Raw genomic sequence first — 23,508 nt, 5'->3', positions numbered from 1 at the left:
CTGGTCAACCTCCACTGGCCTTCAGGCAATTTCGCTGTAGTCTCAACAACTGCAATGCTTTCAACGTAGCTAGGATACCTATGCACAAGTGCTAGCCTACGCTGAATTAAAAACCTTTATTTAAAATCTTTAACAACTCCATGGGCCCTGAAGAGACAGGAAGTACTAGGGTTAGCTTTCTCCAAAAGACCTTGATTTTTATTTTTACCTTCATAGGCAAATTTTACTGTTGTTTTTACCAACTACCAGCTACAGAAAGAAAGACAGACAGACCAACAGAGAGGGAAAGAGAAAGAGAGAGAGAGAGAGAGAGAGAGAGAGAGAGAGAGAGAGAGAGAGAGAGAGAGAGAAAGGGAAAAATAAAAAGCAAACAAATAGTATAAAATGAAAACAGAACACAGATTTGAGAAGGAAAAGACAAAATCAGCATCAAGCGTTCACCAGAACTGTGCCTGTCTGAAAACAATCCAGTATTATACAGTTTGACCCAAATCAACATGGCTTTGATGGGTGGACACCAACTGGTTCTTGCTCCTACAATCACACAGGATTTTGCCCACATAACCATTCCACTTACACAACACCAACACTTTCAGAGAAAAGTCATCCATTTCTACAGGATCATACCAGGAACTGAAGATATATATATTTGCCTTAAAAACAACAACAACAAAAATCAACCCAAAATCCCAACAAAAAGCCCAAAAAGATTAATGGCAGCATTCTTAAAAGATTTACTTTTCTCTTACAAACTGTCATTCAGAGAACAATAATTTTAATTAAATCTTCTAAACCTTGGCATAAACAGAGAAACCTGATGGATCAGCTGAACTTGGAATATTGTGGAATTTTCTTGTCTGACCTCCTGCTATAGTTTGCCAACAGTAATTTATGTTTGCATGGAGCATCCCATCCAGTAGCTGGAGTGTAAACAATGTATAGGAAGGAATACATGGTAAGATGATGCGTCACGTATGCATTACATGTAGAACCTTCACAACTCCATGCACTCAGAAACATGCATGAAGAGGAGGAGAGGACGTCCCAGGATTACCCTCCAGGTGCCTGGAGAACAGAATGCAGAAGTGGCACTGTTGACAATTAGCTGAAAAGGAGGAAGAAATAAATTATATTGTTTCCAGACTTTTTGCCATAGATGTTACTAGGGTACAATTTTATAACTTAGTTAAAGTTCAGATGGAAATACTCTGTATGAGATCTTTGCCTATGATCTTCGGAAGATAAAATACATGTTTAACAAAGACTATTCTAGGCAATCCATAGCATCTATTTGTTCAAACAAAGCTAAGCTAAAAAAATTAAAAAAAAAAACCACAAAAGAAAACCCAGAAGGGGTCACAGGTTTCAATCACATTATTAAATATAAATATGTGTTTTAAGTATTCATATTTACTAGACAAATTTAATAAATTCATATTAGTATTTGGTTGAAACAGAATCAAAGTTTAACTTGACCCTGTGCTTTTTGCTCATTATGTTTAAATTCCTTGGGAAATCAAAATTAAAAGTCAGTTCAACAAGGAATACAGCCTAAAAAGTAGAGAAACAATGATTATTCTTACTCAGTTCTTTAAAGTAATAACTGAGAGCACCATTTGTTTTAATCAATAGCCAAGAGCACTGTTTCTTGAAGGCTCTGTTCCATCTTGGGGAAAATATAAACAATGGCACCTAATCATGTCCGTACCCTACTCCCAGTTTAAGACACACGTCTTTAGAAACGACACAGGCATGAATTTAACTGCGGTCAACTGTCCGTTATCTGAATGACCTCCTTTGTGTTGGTTTCAAGTTCAGCTTGACTTTCTGTTGGGGTCAGCCCCCCCCCCCCCCCCCGGGCTAGCACCGTTACATTCAGTCAGACACAGTGAGCTCATGTACATATTAACCCCAGCCAATAGACATGGCAACTTCCAAAAGACAGCAAGACACCAAAGGATTTCAAAGCTAATAGACGTTGCTCTGGATAATTGAGAGTTGTCCGAATTAACCCAGATATAACTGGCTTTTGGTGTGAGAGCTCCAGGATGCGAAAGTGATGTGATCCAGCTGTTGGAAAAAGGTTCTTCTTGGTGTCTGTTACCTTTCAAATGGTGGTGACATTGCTAGAAAATGTACACTAGAACTAAGGACTCATGCAAAGCCACAATGGATTTCCAAAGACCTCACATATGCTTCACTGAATGGACTGCGGAGCAAATGTCCACAAAGGGAAGAACACCAGGTGCGAAGCTTTTCCAGCATGAGCCCCCATCGCACAGAACCGTGGGGGCAGGATGCTACTTACAAGACCCAAATGTGAATGGTTTTCAGATGTTTTGCCACAAAGAGGTGCCTCCCGAGAAGTTTTCTTTCCCATTTGGAATACAGGGTGGCCTATTAAGAGAAGCCCCATTTCAGCCACCTGGCATAAAAGGAAGTTTCTTAAATAGGCTCTATCCCTTAACACTTCAGAGAACTGCAGAGAAAATGAGCCCCTGGCCTAATACAAATGCATCCATCCTATCTAGATTAGCTGGCAATTTGTGGTGTACCTCTTTGGGGTAAAAACCACAGAAACATGAACCATGAACAAACTTTATTTTTCTCTACTCCTTCTGTGTCTTCCTTTTGGTTACATATCTATGATTTTTGGAATGTATTTTAACCTACTTTTTTTGTCGTTATTGGGATTTATTTTTGTCTTTATTGATCCTTTTTATTTCCTTTTGTATATGCAGCAGTGCTCAATAGCAACTAAAATGACAGAGAAGACTGTCAATCAATCACTGTGACTGATAATCTGCCATCAGACTGAGAAGTCCACATGGCTTTGCTGGAGTGGGTCGAGTGGCTGTTTGTGAGAATGAGGCTCTACACCCTGCACCTTCAAATAGTAACAGGGCACCCTGGAAAGAGATAATCAGTGGGCCAGGCTTCACCCCATTTTGTTTACACTCTTCTTGCTTTGGGCTCATCCCATTTTACTGACACGAATGATTTCCCATCATTCCCCCTTACTCCAGTGAGCCAGCCTATAGTATTCTGCCCATTTTCTAATGATTCTAAAGTTCCAGCATTGTAATGTCAGGACGTTTCCCTGGTTTGGACTTTCTCTCTTGTGTGCTTTTCCCATTTCTCTATCTCCAAATTCTATTCCTTGAGTAAGATTTTGCTCAGAATTCAGTCTCTCATACAGAGCATGGATGTTTTGGTGCATTGGCTGTTCATTGCACCCAACTCTAAAGTCAAGTACGTGGTTTATTTTTAACATGGCCTCAATAATTAATTGCCTTCCAAATCAGATTTTATAGTTTCTTTGGAAAATGCCTTTTCACCTCACCCTACATCTAGTACAAGAGTGGCACCTCTAAGATGTGTTGTGAGTTATCTATCTGATTGTTATAATTATTATTATGATCATTATCTGTCTGTTGGAAATTATACAGGACATTTGAGGAAGAATACTGATCGGAGAACACGCTACAACAGCTTACAGTTTCTTTTTAAATGGTGCTTTATAAATTGCCTCCTATCATGAGCGTACTAAAAAAATATGACTCCCTGGAGATATTTACTTGATGGGTACTGTTGGTGACCCCGAACGATGAAAGTGAACATTCTGCCACTTCCCATCACGGCGGTGCCACACGCGAGTCTCTTCTGACTGCATTGTTTTTGGCATTCCACTGCCATCCATGTACTGTGTGAGCCGAATGTATGCTATGCAGGCTGCGTCCTCCCCCACCAGGTGCACATGAGGGTTCAGGATGATAGTGTGGATTGGTTTATTGCTTTTGGACAAAGCTGAAAGAGAACAATATAAAAAGAACATAAATTAAGGTCTTACATAAAGTAAACTGAAATCAAGATTAACTTCAGTTGGGATAAATGAGGAGTGGTACTCATTCATGCCTTAACTCATTAATCTACTTGCACCACTTGAGTGCTGGGTGTTGTATAAAGTATAAACAATGAAACAAAAGTAGATAATCTTTATTTTCTTTGATTTCCTTTAGAGGCAATCTGTGCTACTCTAGAAATTTTGATTGGTTAGGCAGAGAAGCTGCACAGATGCACTAATAATTCAAGGGCTAGAAACAGAAGCCACCCTGCGGAGAGAGGCGGAGAAACCCTGGCCCAGGTACAACTACTGTTCCCAGGAGCAACTCTTGACTTTCTGGGAAGGGCCCACTGGGCCAGTTGATGGGATGACTTGTGGTGGTATTTCTGTAGTTAGTATGAGGGATGAGGGATATAGCTCAAGTGTCAATTTTAAAAACACTGTTTCTCTGCATGGATATGTTTCTACATCACATCCCTGACTCTTCAGTTTGGTCAGAATGTATTTGTGGTCAGCTGGTCAAAATTCACAACCCATTGCTTGATCACACAGCTCGTTATTAACAGATGTTCCTCACCAGGCTCTAATCTCTGGTGTTTGGATAACTGCTATTCCCATTCTAATCACGTGATCAAGAGATTAGTGGAATTTGAACACAATTCCTATTGATGGTGCCGTATGGATTAGAATTGGCTGAGTTATTCTAGCTGTTATCCAAACATGCTTCTCATTTTTAGATAATGCCTATTTAAATTACTCAAAATGTTAGTGACATAAAAAGAATATCCCACTATGGAGAGTGCACACTTATGGAAAATAGTAGTGCACAGTGTAATGCTGAAATATTAATGGATTAATAAACAACTTTACTTGAAATAAAATGGTGTTGATTGACAGATAGATGAAAGAGATATGAGATGCGTCCATCAAAATGCTGAACTATACAGAATATGAGACTATTTACAAATTAAATACAAATTAATTTACCATTACCTATTGTTGCTTGTTTCTTTACAAACACCTAACACATACAAAAAAAAAAGAGAGAAACTCCTGTGTTAAAATAGCATGCCAAGGCAGACTTGCCAATGCTTATAATCACTAGAAGCAAACCCAATTACCCTAATTATCATACAATTCCTCCTTAATTCAACAGGATCTCATGGCAAAAACACTGAATTCCTTTCACACACCATGGAAAAATAATGCAAAATTTGAGGCTGTGAGGATTAAGTAAAATGATGGAGGGAATTCCTGTTAATGCTGGGTCTTTGGCTTGGTTTTCTCTGTATTTATTTATTCTGATTTACAGAAACTGTTCTGTAAATGTGAATGTTTTCTGAAAGACATACATTTTCTGAAAGACATTAAGACCTTTGCAATCTGAGCAGAAACACTGGTTGCTCATCTTTGTTCGTATCATAATCTGAAAGGGACCACTAGATGTGTCAGCAGTGCTTGGGCACAGTATCATGGCTGTGGCTTCTCTTCCCCATATTAACCACTTTACAAAACCGAAGTAAGATATGTTCATAACATTAGAGAGCTTATATTGCCCATGCACCTGGCCTTAATGGGTGTTTCCATATTTTTCAAAACATAAAGGACTTTTAGGTGTGAAGTGCATGTATTTCAGTTCCCAAAAAGAACAGTTTTCATAGTGGACATAGTGTTAATAAAAAAACCCATCACAGGAAAGAGCCAAAGAGTCGGAGGTTGGGAGAAGTTCAAGGAGAAGGTGGTAAGGAACATAGAATAGTTACCATTTTCAAAGTAGAATCTGTGAAAGTCCATCCCTTCCACCAAGTTGCCCAAAGCTTCAGGCTCAAAGGCAGTGAGGCCTGGATCACAGATTTTTCTGCAGCAAGAAAAAAGAATTCATGAGTAAATGTGCTGACGGTTCTGTTATTTCATGTTAAGCATTCTTGTTTACGGTCATCATCGAGGGAAAGGGATTCTAAAAACCACCTCAAACAGGACATTTCTACCATGGACCTTAACAAGGTCATCAAAAGGCAGACTCCAAAATGTCATTTTGTAGAGAACTTACAGAGGCACAAAACCGAGTTAAGCTGTCCAAGCACAGTCATCTCTCGCTTTTTAACTCCCCAAGTTAGTTCTTTAGTTTTCTAACTTTTGACTTACTTTTCTAATGTTTGAAGTTTTCTCAAAGTCGAAGACATACTCTAAATCCTTTCAAACCATCTTTGGCTTGGGAAATAATTTTTAGAATGATTTTTAAGGGAGCCACTTTCTCCATCCTCCGCAAACATCTCTATTGTAACTGACTTGAGGGGAGGATTTAATCTGAATTTCCTGATAATGTCCATAAGATTACACTAAGCATGTGTTCAAACCTTATTTTACTTTCAAAAGAAAATTAATAGGTGCTTCAAGTGGGCATAATAGTTTCCTTTTTAATCCTAGAAGCAGAATTCAGCAAAGGGTCATGCAACTCTAAAGTATTCACAAGAAATCAATGGGATTTCTTTGGAGAAATTTATTCATCAAGAACTATTAAACATGAACTATAATAGGAAGCAACTATAACTCATTGATACTAAAATAGAAGTTAATGCGAAATGCTTCAAAGGCAGGTTATAATGGGCAGAAATGATATAAGAAGGGAAGAAAATTGGAGCTGAGCTTTTAAGAATGAATGAGAGTTTTGCAGGTATGTGGAAGGTCCTGGGTTGGAGGAAGACTTCAAGGACTCTGAGTATAAATCAAAGGACTTTGGGCTGTTTATTAATTTGCCTCAAAGGAGAAATGCAGTGGGTGGGAACTCATTTAATTCCAAATGGACATGTTTAATACTGGAGAGAAACTTTCTTAACTGTTCATCAGGAAAACAAATTTGCAAGCCTGACTCCCTATGGTTCTTCCAAGCATAGTACAGTTCATGGAACACGGTGCTGGCAAACCAGGCATGGTGGTGCACATGTGTTATTCAGCAGGAGTCCCAAGCCAGCCTGGGCAACATGAGTCCCCACTTCCAAAAACCTAAACCAAACACAAAGGAATGCAGAGCTGGTGGTCTGGGAAGAGCACTTACAGATCTTAAATCACAGCGATTAGCCTTTGTGATGAAGGCAGTGGCAGAGGGGAATGGAACTTTGCCTCAGACTGCCTGCCGGGCATGTATTTTTAAGCTCAAGTCAAATATATATAATTTCTTCCTAAGGAGTGAAGTGGGAAGAATAGTGTTCCTATGGCAACAGAAATTTATTCTGCTAGGTGCTATTATTTCCTCTATAAAATATGGTTTAGTTGTCAGTTTGTGAACCCAAACTTCATACTACCTCACATTGGATCTGAGGTATATAATATAATATAATATAATATAATATAATATGATATGATATGATATGATATGATATGATATGATATGATATGATATAATATAACATATTATAATGAAGCTTTTTAACCCATGTTGCAAAGAAACAATATATTTGAAAGTGTTATTCTCTTTTCCTTTCTAGTCTCTGTCATTATCATCTGTCTGTCTATCTATCTATCTATCTATCTATCTATCTATCTATCTATCTATCTTTGTCATCTATCTATCCTCTATCTACCCACCTATCTATCATCTAGAGCTATCATTTGTATGCCCATATAGCTACCGTCCATTCTCTTGCCACAGGCTGTCAATTAATGAAGACTGACAGTATTCTAGACATACTGTTTGGGGTGCTGCTGTGAGCAAAGTTCCAGGCCAGCTGCCAGAGCCTCAACTTCAAAAGCTTTAGAAGGAAGTAATATTGGATTATCCTGGGGCCTGGAAGTACAAACCTAGTCCAAATGACAGGTCTCTCTAGGCAAAGATGAGGTAATATGCTCTCAAAACACTGAGTTATTTAAATATCCTACCTAAAATTGTGTGGAAACAGGAAATACCTCATATCTACTGGCTACAATTACACTCTGTCAGTGAAACAAAAACAAGACACTACTTTTGTCTTCCTATCACAAAAGGAGCTTTTTAAGAGTCTTCCTATTCTTCAGAAACTCACAGAGATCTAACAGGGTTATAATGGTAAAAAGAATAAAAAAGAGTAATTTCTACAGCATGGAGTTATTATCAGTTGCAGTTTAAAAAAGCACTGTTGTCTGTGACAATAGGGATACAAGCTCCAACCCTTAGTGTTTCTTTGATCAAGTGTACATTTTTAGGTGATAGTGAAGAGCTGATGCCTACACATACGTTCAGGTATATGCTTACATTTGTATGCATACATTCATACCTGTACAAGGATGTATGTGTGCACCTACAAGATATTAGCTTAGTCTCTACATTTAGTGACTCTCTTCCATGTTTTACATGGCCTGTTATGTGTATGTTTGGATCATGAACATCCCTCTATTACTTACTTTTGCCACAATTTAAGGAGGGAGGTGGAGATTTATTTGGGCTCATGGTTTTTGAGGGCTTCAGTTTATCACAGGCTTTACTTGTGCAATCACTTAGGAAAGGGCATGAACATGCCTTATTCATTTTATTACTCATGTTTTTGTCTACTAATGTTCAGTTCAGATCCTTTTCCAATTTTGTTTCTTTCCAATATGATCCACTCAGCATAAAAACTAACTTTTGACACATTTTGTAAACACTTTTCTAAGCTGATGCTCTGTTAGTTTTGATTTTGGCTTTTAAAATTAGTGGTGTATACCAATTTTATCAGTTGGGAAATTAGTTTAGCTTCTTATTTATGGTCATTTTTCCTGCTTTTAAATCTAGAAATATTTTTCTAACTGGAGATTAGAATCAATCTTTTTCTTTCCTTCTGTCTTTCTTTCTTTTTAATTATTTATTGATTTGTTTTTGCACTTAATACTTTCACACGTGGAATTATGTAGTAAGGAAAAAACATGGATTTACATCCCAAATAGCTTCACAATCACCCTTTTATGTCTTATTTAAATAAAATATTTCATTTTTTCAAGCAAAAGATTTGCTTTACATAAAATAAAATCCAGAAGCCTGTAACTATTTAAGCATAAAATCCTCTTCTGAGTCTAAACTCCCCTAAATATAAAAACGTACTCAACAGATGCGGATGATATTGAACTTCATTGATAGACAAGGGGGAGGAATGCTTGACATCATCTATTATCCTCTTCTGTTGCAATCCCTGGCAGAACTACAGAGGAACACATTTCTTAACCCACTTCTCTGCTTTCTTTCTTTTTAGATCCTTGCCTGCATGGATTTTTCTGATGCCCTACTTTCACTGAGAACTGTGGGTGATTACAAAGAAATATCATTCACAAAGCCATTCCCAGCTGATCAGGAGCTGAGTCATCTCTCTGAAATTTCTTGAGTGCCCATTGTCATTTATATGACATAAAGCTGTTGTCAACATGTTAAAGCAGGGGTTAAATAAACATGCAGGACTTCAGACACCCTGAGAAATAACAATGGCAGAGAAAATGCACTCGCCCTGAGGGAGGAAGCAAAGCAGATGTGGCTGTTTCTACTCACGTGTAAGCTTCAAAGTCCCCATTGTTGATAGCTTCAATCAGCTGCTCAGTGACTTTGATGATCTCCTGCTTTCGAGCTAAAAGCAAAGATAGAGTTGGATGAGAACCAAGGACAAAGGCTACACAAGGTATTGGTCAACAATACAGATACTTTGCTCAATGAAGGCATCATTCCCAGAGAGAGATGGCTGTTCCTTCTGCACAGTTGTTAGCTCAAAATGGGAGGTCGGCAACACCTCTGTCTCCTAGCAGCACTTAGAAACACAGATATCCAGGTCACACCCCAGACCACAAGAATTAGAATCTGCATATTTTTTGTTTGTTTTTCGAGACAGGGTTTCTCTGTGTAGTTTTGGTGCCTGTCCTGGATCTTGCTCTGTAAACCAGGTTGGCTTAGAAATCACAGAGATCTGCCTGGCTCTGCCTCCCAAGCGCTGGAATTAAAGGCATGCACCACCACTGCCTGGCTCAGAATCTGCATTTTAACAGGGCTCTCAGATCATAGATCTCAGTTGTCTAGGAGGCATTGCAAGATTGCATTTGATCACTAACAACAGGTACCTGGAAGGTTGAATTCACCTTTGCTAACATTATCACCTTGACTCTATTAACAAATGTGTCACCAAAAAAGTTAGGTTATAAAAATACCAAAGAACAAACATCCAGCTTAAGAGTGAAGACTGGTGTGTTGTTTCAAGACATCCAATATTAGGTAACTACTGATTTTTTACCCTTCAGGTCAAACTGCCTGGCCCTTCTAGGAGAGGGGCATCAGCACTGTGACAGGACATTGTATTTAAGTAAATGGCCATTAGTAAACTCTCTAAATTGAGACAGAGACATATGAACACTGCAAATGTGGGCAATAAGCAGATGGAAGCCCCTGGCAAAACTGTCAAAGCCGACAAACATCAAACATCATTAGTGTCTTTTCCTACCTGGGATTGGTAAAATTATTAATGTTTGGTCTGGCTTGGACATCACCCTTTCAGCAAATTCCTTTCCAATTTCACCTGCTTCAAGTGTGCCTACCTTCTTCCTGAATCCCCCTAGTTCCTGAGCTGTCCCCCTCAGTATCCCTGACATCTCCTTAGGTTAGAGCCCATGGCTGGTTTGGTTGTTATTAAGCTCTGTTCACTGTGCCAGCTGTGCCCTTCTATGTGAATAGAAAGTACCTTGTGAGCAAAGGCCATGCTATTTCTTTGTGTTGCCTAAGAAACTTTTCTTCAATAGAATAGCTGTCAAATATATTTGTGAATTTGATCAAAACTACTGATATCATTTTCTTAATTTCAGAATGTTGCTTTTTTTCACTCATGAAATATTTAAATGTTAATATTTATTATGTTTATATATGAATTATGTTAAAAATATTAAGTTGACTAGATTCTGTTTTAGGATCACGGCAAATCACCAGAATCAGACTGGGGCCACAAAGTTATTTTCTTTCTTTTTTATATAATTTTTTATTAATTATTTTTGTTTCCTTTTACATACCAACCCCTGTTCCTCCTCCCTCCTCCTGCTCCCCCCACCTACCCCTATCCCTTCCTCATAGAGGGTAAGACCTCCCTTAGGTAGTCAGCACAGGCTGTCATACCATGTTGGGGATGGACCTAGCCCCTCCCCCCTGCTTCAAGGCTGAGTAAGGTATCACACCATAGGAAATGGGGTCGAAAAAGCCAGTTCATGTACCTGGGGTAGGTCCTGGTCTCATCCCCAGGGGCCCCACAAACATCAAGCCATGCAACTTCAACCTTCACCCACATTCAGAGGGCCTAGTGTGGTCCCATGCAGGCTCCCCAGCTGTCAGTCCATAGTCCATGAGCTCCCATTAGCTTGGGTCAGCTATTTCTGTGGTTTTTCCCATCATGATTCTGACCTTTGCTATTATAACCCTTTCTCCTTCTCTTTAACTTAACTCCAGGGTCTTGGCCAAGTGTTTGGCTGTGGGTCTCTGCATCTGCTTCCATCAGTCTTCTAACAGTAGGTTCTATGACGTCAATTAGGGTAGACACCCATCTGAGTGCAGGGGAAGGCTAGTTCAAGCACCCCCTCCATGGTTGCTGTGAGTCTTAGCTGGGGACAGCCTTGTGAATTCCTCGGGTTTTCTCTAGCTACAGCTTTCTCCCCATCCTCTTAATGGTACACTCTATCAAGATACCTCTTTCATTGCTCTCCGTCCCCATCTCTCCCCAATGTTCCCACCTCCCATCCTCTCCTATGCCTTCCCCTCTCTCAGTTTACCCAGAAGTGGGAGAAGATCTTACCTACCCCACATCTGATAAAGGACTGATCTCTAAAACATATAAAGAACTCAAGAAATTAAACAGCAAAATATCAAATAATCCAATTATAAAATGGGTCACAGAGCTAAACAGAGAATTCTGGACAGAAGAATCTCAAATGGCTGAAAGACATTTAAGGAAATGTTCGACATCCTTAGCCATCAGGGAAATGCAAATCAAAACAGCTCTGAGATACCACCTTACACCTGTCAGAATGGCTAAGATCAAAAACACAGATGACAGCTTATGCTGGAGAGGATGTGGAAAGAGGGGAACACTCCTTCACTGCTGGTGGGAGTGCAACCTTGTACAGCCAATCTGGAAATCAGCATGGCGGTATCACAAAGTTATTTTCAGTTTTTCTGTGTGAGGTATTGTGACATTATCATTCATCATGAAGATGCTAACCGTTTCTTTTAATTATTTATTGATTACAGGAACCATTTTTTAATGAATATGATCTTTATGTTTTAACACAAACTTTAAGTGTGCATTCAATTTCAAAATCCAAGTTGACTAGGTGAAATTGTTTCTTATTAAAGAATAAATTTATAAAACTAATTTGACTTTATTAAGACTGTATGATACTATCTCATAACAAATACAGTAGTCAGGTATGTTAAAATGATTATTAGATTTGCCCCTATAATGGCTACTAACAATGTAAATGTTTACAATATAAAAGCATCACTGTTAGCTGCTTCGCAGTAGCTTGCAACATCTCTCTTGTACATAAGAGCAGAACCTGGGCATTCCTCCTCCTTTGCACACTGGTAATATTTGCTTTTTCTTTTCAGTCGGCTGATCCACATGGATAACATAGCCGTCCTCAGGACATTGGTGGAGTGGTAACAGCCGAGAATTCTGTAGCAGGGATGTTGCCAGTGACACATTCCGTTTAGTTAGGCAACAAGTGATTCATCTGTCTGTGGCCTTGGCAGTGCGAAGCTGGCAGAGGCCCATGACGGCTAACCTGGTTCTGGAGCAGGAGGGGCATCCATGAAGAGCTGCTCAGAATGAAAGGGGGTAAGGATGTGGCTGCCAAAGCTCCCTCCTCACACAGGACCCTCATTTAAAACTAACAATCTTTCCCGTAAGTTATATGGCTGGCTGGAAAACTATAATTCGAAACCAACGCTGATCCTTTAAAACTAACAAAGGAGAAAATAAAGGTCCATGTCAAGTACTGATTGTGTGCCTTCAGTAAGCTGGGCAGTTCACAGAGTGTGCAAACTTCTGGAACAGTTCCCGAGGTCCTGAAAACCCCACATCCTCTCACAAGCACACAATGGAGTGGGGAGCAGCAACAGTGAGTGGGCATCTTTCACTCAGAACCACTGTTGCCCAAACACTCCCAAGCTTTCTGGAGTTTTGCTAACAGTGGCTTAAGTTTGCTTCTGTATTATCGGAGCCAAACAAACTGTCTTCCATCTTAGTTCTCATTCTCAGAAACAATGGTATTCGAGCCGGCCTGGCTGAGCAACACAGGGAAAGGGCTCAAAGCAGAATGCTTCTGTGCTGTATCACTCTGGAGGCAGCATGAGCCTTGGCTTAGGAGGGGCCTGGGACTCAGGAATCTCTGAAGTGTTCCTTTCCTCCAGGCAAAGGCATGTGAGTGAGTCACAGTTGGGCCTGGCATTTGACAGCTGACTCTTGGAAGGAAAACAGAAGGCTGGGAAATGAATCACTTGTGTACAGTGCTCTGAGGTTAGAAGTTGGAGCTGTTGCCACAAGCTCAACATCTGACCTAGGATGTGAGGGTGGAGTAGGTGCCAGCTAGCTCTCCCCCAACAGCAGCGAGGCAAGGTCCCTGGCTAGCTGTTTTCTACGACAAGGGTCTGCTCTTTGCTCTCCCTTTTTCCTTAAGAAGTGGTGGTCCCAGAGGCAAGGTGAGGAATGTCACCAAAGAGGAGGAGGAGAGTGCATTATGGCTTTCCCTGCCTGTAAGATGCCACCAATTTAATCTCAGAGATCAGACTGTCAGTCAGCAGGACCTAAAGTAGGTTTTGAGGGTTTCCAGCTTAGGAAAAGAGTAGAGAGGAAAGCAAGCCAGATGGTCCACATCCTTAGTGCTCTTCCCATGCAGGCATATCAACAAGTTGGGCATGTTACCCTACCTAAACTCACAGTTTCTTTGACATTTTTACTGATCTAAAGATCAAATAATCTTCCACCCTTAGGCTGAAGAAAGTTGATACAAGGAGTAGACTGAACATTTCAAAGTTACTTTCTTTTCTGGTGAGGACAAAGAGACTATTGAAAAGAAAAAGAAAAAAGTTGGTAAGCATCAGGTTACTTCAGGGTTCCTTCTGTGCAAGAACTACAGCAGAGAAAATTTCATTATTGTTTGATAAAGAACCTACAGCCTGAAGGTACTGATGCTGATGTGCTGAGGCCGGTACAGGATCCTGTGAGAAATCAGGCCAGGCCCCGGTCCATGCAGATGGCCCCTAAAAAATCCTGATAGCCCTGACCGTGAAGGCTAGAGCACACAGATCCAGCAGAGGAAGACAGGCCAGGCCCACCCCTTTGCAACTAGAGGGTAAGTCTATGGTCCTACCAGCACACACCTTCCTGTCTGTGCCTCTTAGCATTCAGACTAGGCCAGATGAAATCAGGTGTAGATGTAACCGGCTTGTTAAATATGAAACACAGAACCGATTGCAGAGTTGAAAACCACGAGGTCAGAGCAAGAGTGGAAAACATTACCCTTCACTGCTTCTGCTGTTCTTCCTCTCCACCAGAGACCTACTTCTGTGCGTCCTGTCTATTTAAAGACTTTCTGTTCTGTTTTCTCATTGGTTGTAAACCCAGCCACATGACCTCCTTGTCACTGCCTGTTTGTACAGACCTCCAGGTCTTCTATGGTTGGTATTGAGATTAAAGGCGTGTGTCTGCCATGCTGGCTGTGTCCTTGAACACACAGAGATCCGCCTAGCTCTGCCTCCCAAGTGCTGGGATTAAAGGCGTGCCCCACTACAGCTCAGCTTCTGCTCTGGCTTGCTCTGACCTCAAGGCAACTTTATTGACATACAAATAAAATCACATTTCAATACAAATAAAATATCACTATAATCAGGTGGGGTGGAACTTCCTCTACCCCACCCCAGGGAAAACCTACAGGGGTAAGGAGTTCTTTTGTTCTCTTGGTTTTCTGAGGGGAAACTGAAGTGTCTATGTCTCTTTTCAGGAGCTCAGTTGTGCTGTACCTGGGGGCCATCTCTCCTATTCCTCTACTCTTAAGCTTCTAGGTAGTTTTTTTTTGTTTGTTTGTTTGTTTGTTTTTTGTTTTTTTGTTTTTTAAGGGAAGGCCTTTTCTCCCCACATGTTGTCTCTGGTACAATGCAATGTCTCTCCTAATGCTCCCCTAAAGATCTTGTACCCACCCCCGGCGGTTGAAAGGCTGTCCTGAGTGAGAGACTTCATTCTTTTGAGCTCTGTCTGTTAGGGTCTAGTGTAGGACCTCTGTCGTCATCACAGGCACACTTCCAATGATATGATCTCTTTCACAGTTCTTTCCTTTGGTACCATAAAGCCTATTGTAAAAGCCTCACTTGAATATTTCATGCACTTCAAATTCAACCACCTAAACTAAGCTTGTCAAGTTCCACCACCACCAATGAGAGGAGACAGGCAGGATGGATTATGACCCCACATCTGTACTTCATATTGTGGAAAGAAACCTGTATTTGTACAGAATAAATACCTTAGCACCTACACACTGCTAATGGATTGTTTCAGTCTGATTTACCCTCCACCCAGATGGTGCCTTGGACAGAATGAAGGTACCAGGAGAGAGGGCAAGCCCAAGTATACAGAGCCACTGGTGAGGGAAAGCACAAGACGGACCATGCAAGAGACATGAGATCGATGCTCCCTTGCTGGGAATCTCGGAAACAAGGCCAGTCACCTGACCAGAGGAACAAACTGGCTGTGAGTCACTTCCTTGTTTCTCAGCTCTTCCTTCCCTATGGAATCTGCTGGTTGGAGACCGTGGCGGGTCTAGCTGTCACTGCAAAACTGATCTGCTGCCTGCTCAGGTCACAAATACTGAAAAAGCATACCTTACAGATTCCGTTCTTGCCTGTTCATTGGCTTTCTCGTGGCATGCAATAGGCCCACCATATTCTGGGTACGCAGACCTAATTGGTTTTCCATGGATCTCTGTCCAAATGTATAAACAGCAAAGAGCCTGAGAACCAGAGGGAACATTCTAGCCTTCTATCAAGTCTATCAAATTCTGCTGCTTTTATCTTTTAATGTTCCACATTGGTCCACGCCTACACCATTGGAGTCCAGGCGCCCTTCCCTGCCTAGGTTCCCTAACAAGCTTCCTCACAGAGTTTCTGTGAACAGATCAGATCTTCACTTTTCTCCATATGAGACATTCCGATGTTTACACGGGCATATCTCTTCGGATGATGTTCCCTTTGAAGCCCTTCTGTCATCTTTTCACTGTCGTCAGCAAATGAGACTTCGAAACCCTCCACAGCCTGGAGCTTGCTCATCTCTCCAGACCTCGTCAAAGACTGCAGTAATCTCACGATGCTCTCAGCAAAATTCAAAATGCCCACACCGCCTCCGACCCCAGCCCTGCACATGTGCTGTCCTGTCTTCTTAGTGAACTGTTCCCACATCTGTGTCTCTATAGTTGTTTAAAAAAAACAAACCAAAACAACAGATTGTAACTAGTTTTCCTCTAAAAAGACCTAAATAGCACCGGCAGACACAGTAACACAGAAGGGACAATCTCATTAGGGCCTTACCTTTAAACAAAAGCAACTAAGAAATGATGACAGGGAGAGAGACACTCATCTCTAGGGATGAGTCCCCTAACTGGTTATCTTACACCGAGTTGTCAGCCCTGAAACCATGCACATACAAGTAATACTAAAGGAATGGAGCAGGTTGAATTCACATTTTTAACTCTCTTCTCTCTCTTCTCTCTCTCTCTCCCTCTCTCTCTCTCTCTCTCTCTCTCTCTCTCTCTCTCTCTCTCTCTCTCTCTCCAAAACAGTAATGAAGAGGAAAGAGACTGAATTAGAGAGGAATCAAGGTGTGGATGGGAAAGGTTGGAAAGAGGAAATGGAAACAAGGAAACGATACAATTATATTTTGAGTAAAAAACAAAACAAAACACAACCTTCCTTGCCCTTCATTTTAAGCCAGGTTTGAAAGACATTATAAAGCCACACATGTGTTATACTTGATTTTAAAGATCAGTTAGTGCCCTTGTCTTTACAGGCTCATTCAGTTAGTCTGTTTCCCAACTCTTTGTACAGGGTAGGCATGGACCATTGCAATGCCGACATCTAACATAGTTCCCGGCTTAGAGGACTGTCCAATAAGTATTTGAATAAGGAGTCCAGCTTATAATTCCCAGTCCAGTTGTCTTTCCAATACACAACATTGCTTTATTTGGTGTTGGGTAGAGCCTTGAAGCAATGAAAAATGGGATCTGAGGATGTAGCTCAGAAATGGAGCATGTACTTAGCATGCAGGGAGGCTCCAGGTTCAATCCTCAGCACCAAAATAAATCAGCAATATAAGAACCGAATAAAAATGAGTTTGGATGAAAGCAACCTGTTTTGTACAATAAAAGAAGAGAATTTCCCTTCTGACTCATATGGAATGATTATGAAACCCCTTGACTTTTCCATAGTTTCTCCTTTTTACTAATAGAGCCACAATTTACCAAGGCTCCCAGCTGGCTTACTTCAAGAGTCTGCTGTTCCTTTGTCCTCAGATACAATGATCCATGAGTCATTACTTTGCTTTGGTACTTGCGCTATTTCCCAGGGCACATTCTCCACCTTCATATTTCATGGCAATATGAAGTGAATTTCATTCACTCCTCCCGGTTTTAACCACATGCTGAGGATTGCCCAATCTCCACCACTGAGTCCTCATCTTTCCAGTTTCTATGTTCCTGTTTCTTATAGCTTGCCATATTCTAATAAGTCATTTATTTTTATTTTGTGTATATTGGTGTTTTGCCTACATGTATATCTGTGTGAGGGTGCTGGATCCCCTGGAACAGTTATGAGCTGTCATTTGGAGGCTGGGAATTGAACCCAGATTCTCTGGAAGAGCAGCTAATACTCTTAATCTCCAAGCCATCTCTCCAGTCAGCTTGCCATATTCTAAATATCCCTAGGTGTAGAGCGTTTCAGACTCACTCGCCTTTCTGACTGAACCTGCTGTCTCTGCACCTTTCACCTTGACCAGTGGTGACACAGTCTACTGAGCTGCTCCGATCAGAAACCTTAGTGCCTCCTTTTGGTTCATTCCCTCATAAAATGGACCACGAGGGTCTCCTCACTGCTGGCTCTTTCTGACAGTCCTTTCTGTCAGGGCCCATTGCTGTTGATCTGATCTAGGCTCTCACAAGTTCCCATCTCCAAGGTCTTCTCCTACATTGGCCCATTCTGCCCCTCACTACAGTAGAACCATCTGTCCCCCTCCCTTTAGGCTTTTAGGGCCTTTACTGTTCATACATCAAAGATCAACCTTCCCTGTGCATTTTACTACTTTTCCAACTTCTGACCTACTTAACACCCATTCTTCAGCCACCCTGGGGACTATTTTCTTAATCTGTGATGACATTGTGTCTTCTTCTTCTGCTCTCGTGAAGTTCTGCCTGGATGTCTGTCTCCCACACCCCGCTCATAGGTTACCTCTACACGGCTGCTGTTCCCGAGAGCTGCACACCTGGCCTTTTTTTTAATCTCACTGTGAGTGTACTTCATTCCCCAACGGGTATGTGACCACTTTGTGTTCCAAACACTTGGAACCCAGCCAACGTTTTTAAATGCATGTGTATTTGAACACATACCCAGACAGTCTATATAAAATATAGTGTGCATTCAAAATTATTGCATAAATGGCAGATACCTGGAAGATGCCCAGCTGCTGCTCTGACAGTAATCTGGATGTCAGAGTCAGTAGAAGGACCAAAGATCAGGCTGCAGGACATACATGACAGAGCTGGAGAAGACACAACACATACAGGCACAGTTGGGAAAGCTAGGGGGTTCCAGGCAATGTTGAGAGATGTTGCTTCATTTCCAGGAAAGAAAGAGTGTAAAGGAAACATTCCAACTATATGAGTTTGAGATTTTTATTTGTGTACATTTGTGATTAATCAGCTTATTGAGGAAATGGACCCAGGCATCTAACTGCCTGCAATGTGCCTTTTCACCCCTGGATGCTTGCAGATGTTACACGTTGAAAAGTTTTCTGGGGCTGTGTCTAAAGATTACTCAGTCATCAAAAGCTGCATAGTAGGCACAGTGGTCCGACTGGTCCGAGGCTGCCTTTGTTCTTCTAGGACAGTAGGCACATCTACTCAGTCTTTCCCACACACATCCTACAGTTTAGTCTGACTCCAGCCCCCATTTCTCAGAGGGAATTCACTCAGCCCCCAGACACTGTAAGGACAGGGAGATGGAATGACTTGCTAAGCCACCCAGAAAATTCAGACTAGGCCAGAACTTGAGTTTTATGTGGCTCAAGCCCCCTGCACCCACCCGGCTTGCTATTCAAATCACTAACCTCTGTTTCTTTATAGCCCGCAGTGCTTAATTCAATATTTTGAAATCATAAACCTAAATGAGCCACCTAAATGCCTTTGAACTTACTCTGACAAGGTGACTGACTACTTAATTACTGGGCCAGGTTTGCAATTAATTACTGTGCCAGGTCCACACATCTGGGAAACCCATGGCTTTATTGTCTTTTTCCATGCTGCCATTAACAAAAATAACCCTTGGGAACAGTTACATTAGGCAAATACACAAATTAGGATCATTTTCATGCTGTTGGTAGTTTTATGGAAAAGGTGCCTATAAGCCCAGCTATGCTTAGCATATCTGTGAAATTAACAACTTGTTTCTTAGTGACTTTGTTTTTACTTCAGCAATTTTGTGTTAGTTAAAACTGGAGAGAATAACTTCTACTATTTTATCACTTAAAATAACACCTATCAAAGAGCAGGGCTGGTTGGTTTAGCAAGCTATAAGATTTTATTCAAATATAAGACTAACAATCACCAAATTTATATGTAGGAATGTTTCCAGAAGTTACTGTGCAGTTTCTACTATAGAAGGCATGTATTCTAATACACCCACTTCTCAGGGTTGGAGAGATGGCTTAGTGGTTAAGAATAGTGACTGCTCTTCCAGAGGACCCAGGTTTAATTCCTAGTACTTATATGGCAGCTCATAACCTTCTGTAAACTCCAGTTCCAGGGCTTCTGATACCTTCTTCTGGCCTCTGAGGGTACCAGGCATACACATGGTACATAGACATATATGTAGGTAAAATACTCATATACATTAAAAATGATGATGATGATGATAAATTTTAAAATTTCTCAGTGTTTCAATCATCCAGCCTCCCCAAAATAATAAAAAAATTACTCAAAATATCCTTGTATTTTTTTCTAGAATACACACAGTAGTTTCAAAGGTTAAATGTTAGTTAACTAGGGAATAAATATCAGCAGCATATCATTCCTGTTAGCTTTTTATGGTCTAACAATCAATAAATGGCACACATAGGAGCAGAAAGAACTAGCACTGAGATTATTTAGTGTACATCCTCACAGGCCTAGATTCTTTTAAATTCCTAAAGTTATCATCAAGCTGAAAATGAAATGAAATATGTATTATTTTAAAAGGTAAAGGATGTGTAGCCAAGTCTGGTGGTACACACCTTTAATCCCAGCACTTGGGGAGAAGAGGCAGTTGAGTTCAAGGCCAGCCTGTTCCACACAGCAAATGCCAGGTTAGCAAAGGCTACATGGTGAGACCTTATCTTGGGAAAAAAACAAAGGAAAGGGTTGTATAAAATAGTGATAGAGATTTTCATAGGAAAAGAAAAAGACTTATATGTTTTGTGGTATAAAGAAACTGTGTGGTTATTCAAAACATTCACTTACATAAAAGAATTAAGAGGAGTCACATAAAAGTAACTGGCTAACTGCTCTGCTACCTTGAGCTGACTTCAAGGTCTGGGAAATAGCTTAACATTGCATGTACCATCAAGTGAGTAGAGTATTGGGATGCTCCATGAATCAAATAGATGTAGTATCACTTTCTCTTAAGAGTTGAAGACACAGAAGGAGGAGGAAGAGGAAGGAAGGAAGGAAGGAAGGAAGGAAGGAAGGAAGGAAGGAAGGAAGGAAGAAAGAAACTAAAGACTCATAACACCTGCCTGGATTTAAGATGACAAATTCTAGTTTAGACCCAGATCCCTGTATAGACAGACCTGGTTGCTCAAAGCCTTGCTCAGAGATACTTTTGGCTTCCAGTTGGCATCAATCAAGTGACAGCGGCCTAACTGCTCAACATAAGAGACTGTGTGCTTAGTCCTAAACAAGATGACTATATTTGCCATCAGGGAGGATCCTGGAAGAAGAGGTGAAAAGGATTTAAGTGCCAGAGATGGGGAGTGGTACCGTGGAATCCTACATCCCCCACTCTTCTGCTTTTCTCACTTCCTCCTTCATAGTCTTAACATCTAACTTTGAGTGGTTATTTCAATTTTAGGAATGCCATTTTGCCCTTTAAAAGTGTTTAACATTTGTTTATCCCATTTTGACATAGTCTCTTGTAATACATTGCCAAGGTAACATAGTGGGGTGATATTATGACCAGAGAACACATGTTGGTGTCTCTTGTAATCCCATTTCATATTTTCTAGGTAATTCTTTGATGATGATGATGATGATGATGATGATGATGATGATAAAGAAGAAGGTGGTGATGATAATGATGCACGTGTGCACATGCCATGGAACATACAAAGGAGTGAGAGGTCAACTTAGCAGAGTCAATTCTTTCTTCACAACTTACTGTGAGTGCTGGGGGTCACACTCAGTTCTCCAGGAATGCATGACACTGCTTTTACCTGCCAAGTCATACCATTCACTCATTTAGTTAATTCTTATGTTTAGCAACTACAAGAACAGTAAGTAGCTTATGATTCCACACGAAGTCCTTCCTTATCCAGTGTAGAGTTTCCAAAGTCCACAAAGGAGAATCTGTGAGGGCAAATCAGGCCAAGTGAAGAGGAAGCAGCAAGGCTGATTCGTAGAACAGGAGGTAGAATCCATCCTCTTTCCCACCACACCCTGTGCAAAATACTGGAGTAACTGCTCTCAACAATTAGAGGGGAGCTAATGGAAAGGTTCATAGGACAAATGAGGTGATGAAGAAATATGTTTTTAAGCCGTAAACTGATGAAGACATTGTGGACCTTCTTGACAAGACAGTAGCATATGTCCATGGTACTGTGACCAATGGACAAGACTCAATGTGGTTAGTTCTTGGGTTTATCCATCAACATTGATATTATCGGAGTTAGCTGGATTAAGTAGATAAAGCAGCAATCAGCCTGAAAAAAATGTAGAGTGGCCTGTCACAACTTCTAAGACTTAAGTTTAGAGGGAAATTATCTGTGTTTGTGATGTTCAATACAGGCACACCCTTACACAGACATGTGAGTTTCTACAGTTCTTTCTATGTCTTTATGCATATAAAAAAACAGCAACAATAAGACTCCTTTAGACAAAAACAACTTCTTTGATTAGCTGCTATATTTTTCAAAGCTTGGTTTGGAAACATGAAACTGCCCTATCAGACCCAAATGTTTTATTAACACAGTACCCCCACAGTGGTACAGCCTCACCAATTTAGCAGTGGGACATTTTGTTCTAAATTCAGCTTAGAAAATTAATTTACGAGTACTTATTGGAAGTGGGGCTGTGTTGCAGGCATATAATCTCAGTTATTTGGGAGACTGTGGCATGAGACAGGCCAGGCTGGGTTCCCAAGTTCAAAGCTAGCTTGGGAAACAGTGAGACTCTGGTCCAAACAACAGCAACAAAGCAACAAATATAAAAAGAAGGCTGGGGATGCAGCACTTACCTAGCATGTGTGATGCCCATGTTCAACCCTTAGTAACATATAAACATTTGCAAAAATATTTATTGGCATATCTTGGCCAAATTTCATAGGCTCAATAAAGGCATTAGTGGTTTGACTAATGTGACTACAATCAAAATTAAATTTGTTAATTGTGTGTTTCAGAGTCAAGAACAGCATGTTTAGTCCCACATACTCCATGCATTATGCACATTTTCATAGCCTGTCAAAGTTCCAGAAAATTATACATGATAGATGCATATTTGTGGATATGGGCATCATTTACCTTTCATTTGTTTAATTCAGAAGATGAGCACAAGGGTTGGGAAGAAGGCTCAGCTGATCAAGTTCCTTGTCATCCACCTTGGTGACCTGACCTGATCTGTGGAACCCATGTGGTAAAAGGGGAGAAGAGAATCTTGCAAATTGTCCTCTGACCTCTACATGAGACCAGGGCATCTATGCCCCCACACTGAATGAATGAATGAATAAGCAAATAAATGCAATAAAAATTTAAAAAATTTAAAAATTTAAATTTAAAAAATTAAAAAAAAACAAATATAAAAGGATGAGCATTCATCAGACACCAATGCCATTGTCTGGCAAATGAGTAAGATTCCACACAGGAAATCCATGTCCACCTTACATTAACTGAGAGTAAGGTATTAACTGGACTCCCTCACGGAAAAGAACGTTGGGACAACATACTTATTAGGAATTTCTGATGAGAACCTGTGGGAATGTCCTCTAAGGTTGTCTCTCATGTGGCTCAGGCTGTGGACAAGCATGTTTGCTAATGAAAAATGAGGTCTGATGCATATGGCATGTCAGGAATTCTAGTATACTTTCTATCTGTGGAGGGCTTCATCTCCACTCACTCCCCAGTGTTGAGGACCCCATTCTGACTGTTTTCCTGTTCACTCATCTGGACACACCATCCGTCTATCTATCTGTCTGTTTC

At 40.7% G+C, this 23,508-nt stretch overlaps 1 protein-coding gene across 9 annotated transcripts in view; it reads right to left on the bottom strand.

Moving 5' to 3' along the window:
• Nucleotides 1-758: 758 nt before the first annotated feature.
• Camk2d (calcium/calmodulin dependent protein kinase II delta) overlaps nt 759-23,508 on the bottom strand; it is a 261,335-nt gene continuing 238,585 nt past the window's right edge. For 8 of the 9 annotated variants that reach the window (XM_036189904.1, XM_036189908.1, XM_036189906.1 and 5 more), the window contains 5 exons: nt 9,333-9,408; nt 5,608-5,702; nt 3,579-3,807; nt 2,309-2,397; nt 759-1,105 (listed from right to left, as the gene is read on the bottom strand). In XM_036189904.1, coding sequence (XP_036045797.1) covers nt 2,331-2,397; nt 3,579-3,807; nt 5,608-5,702; nt 9,333-9,408 — 467 coding nt within the window. In that variant the 3' untranslated portion in view covers nt 759-1,105; nt 2,309-2,330. The remainder of the gene's footprint in view (nt 1,106-2,308; nt 2,398-3,578; nt 3,808-5,607; nt 5,703-9,332; nt 9,409-23,508) is intronic. The other variant, XM_036189909.1, reaches the window with a different exon arrangement.

This window comes from Onychomys torridus, chromosome 6 (genome assembly GCF_903995425.1).
Source record: "Onychomys torridus chromosome 6, mOncTor1.1, whole genome shotgun sequence".
NCBI classification, from domain to species: Eukaryota; Metazoa; Chordata; class Mammalia; order Rodentia; family Cricetidae; genus Onychomys; species Onychomys torridus.
Note: the sequence above shows the minus strand (reverse complement) of the source record. Positions and strands in the feature narration are given on the sequence as shown.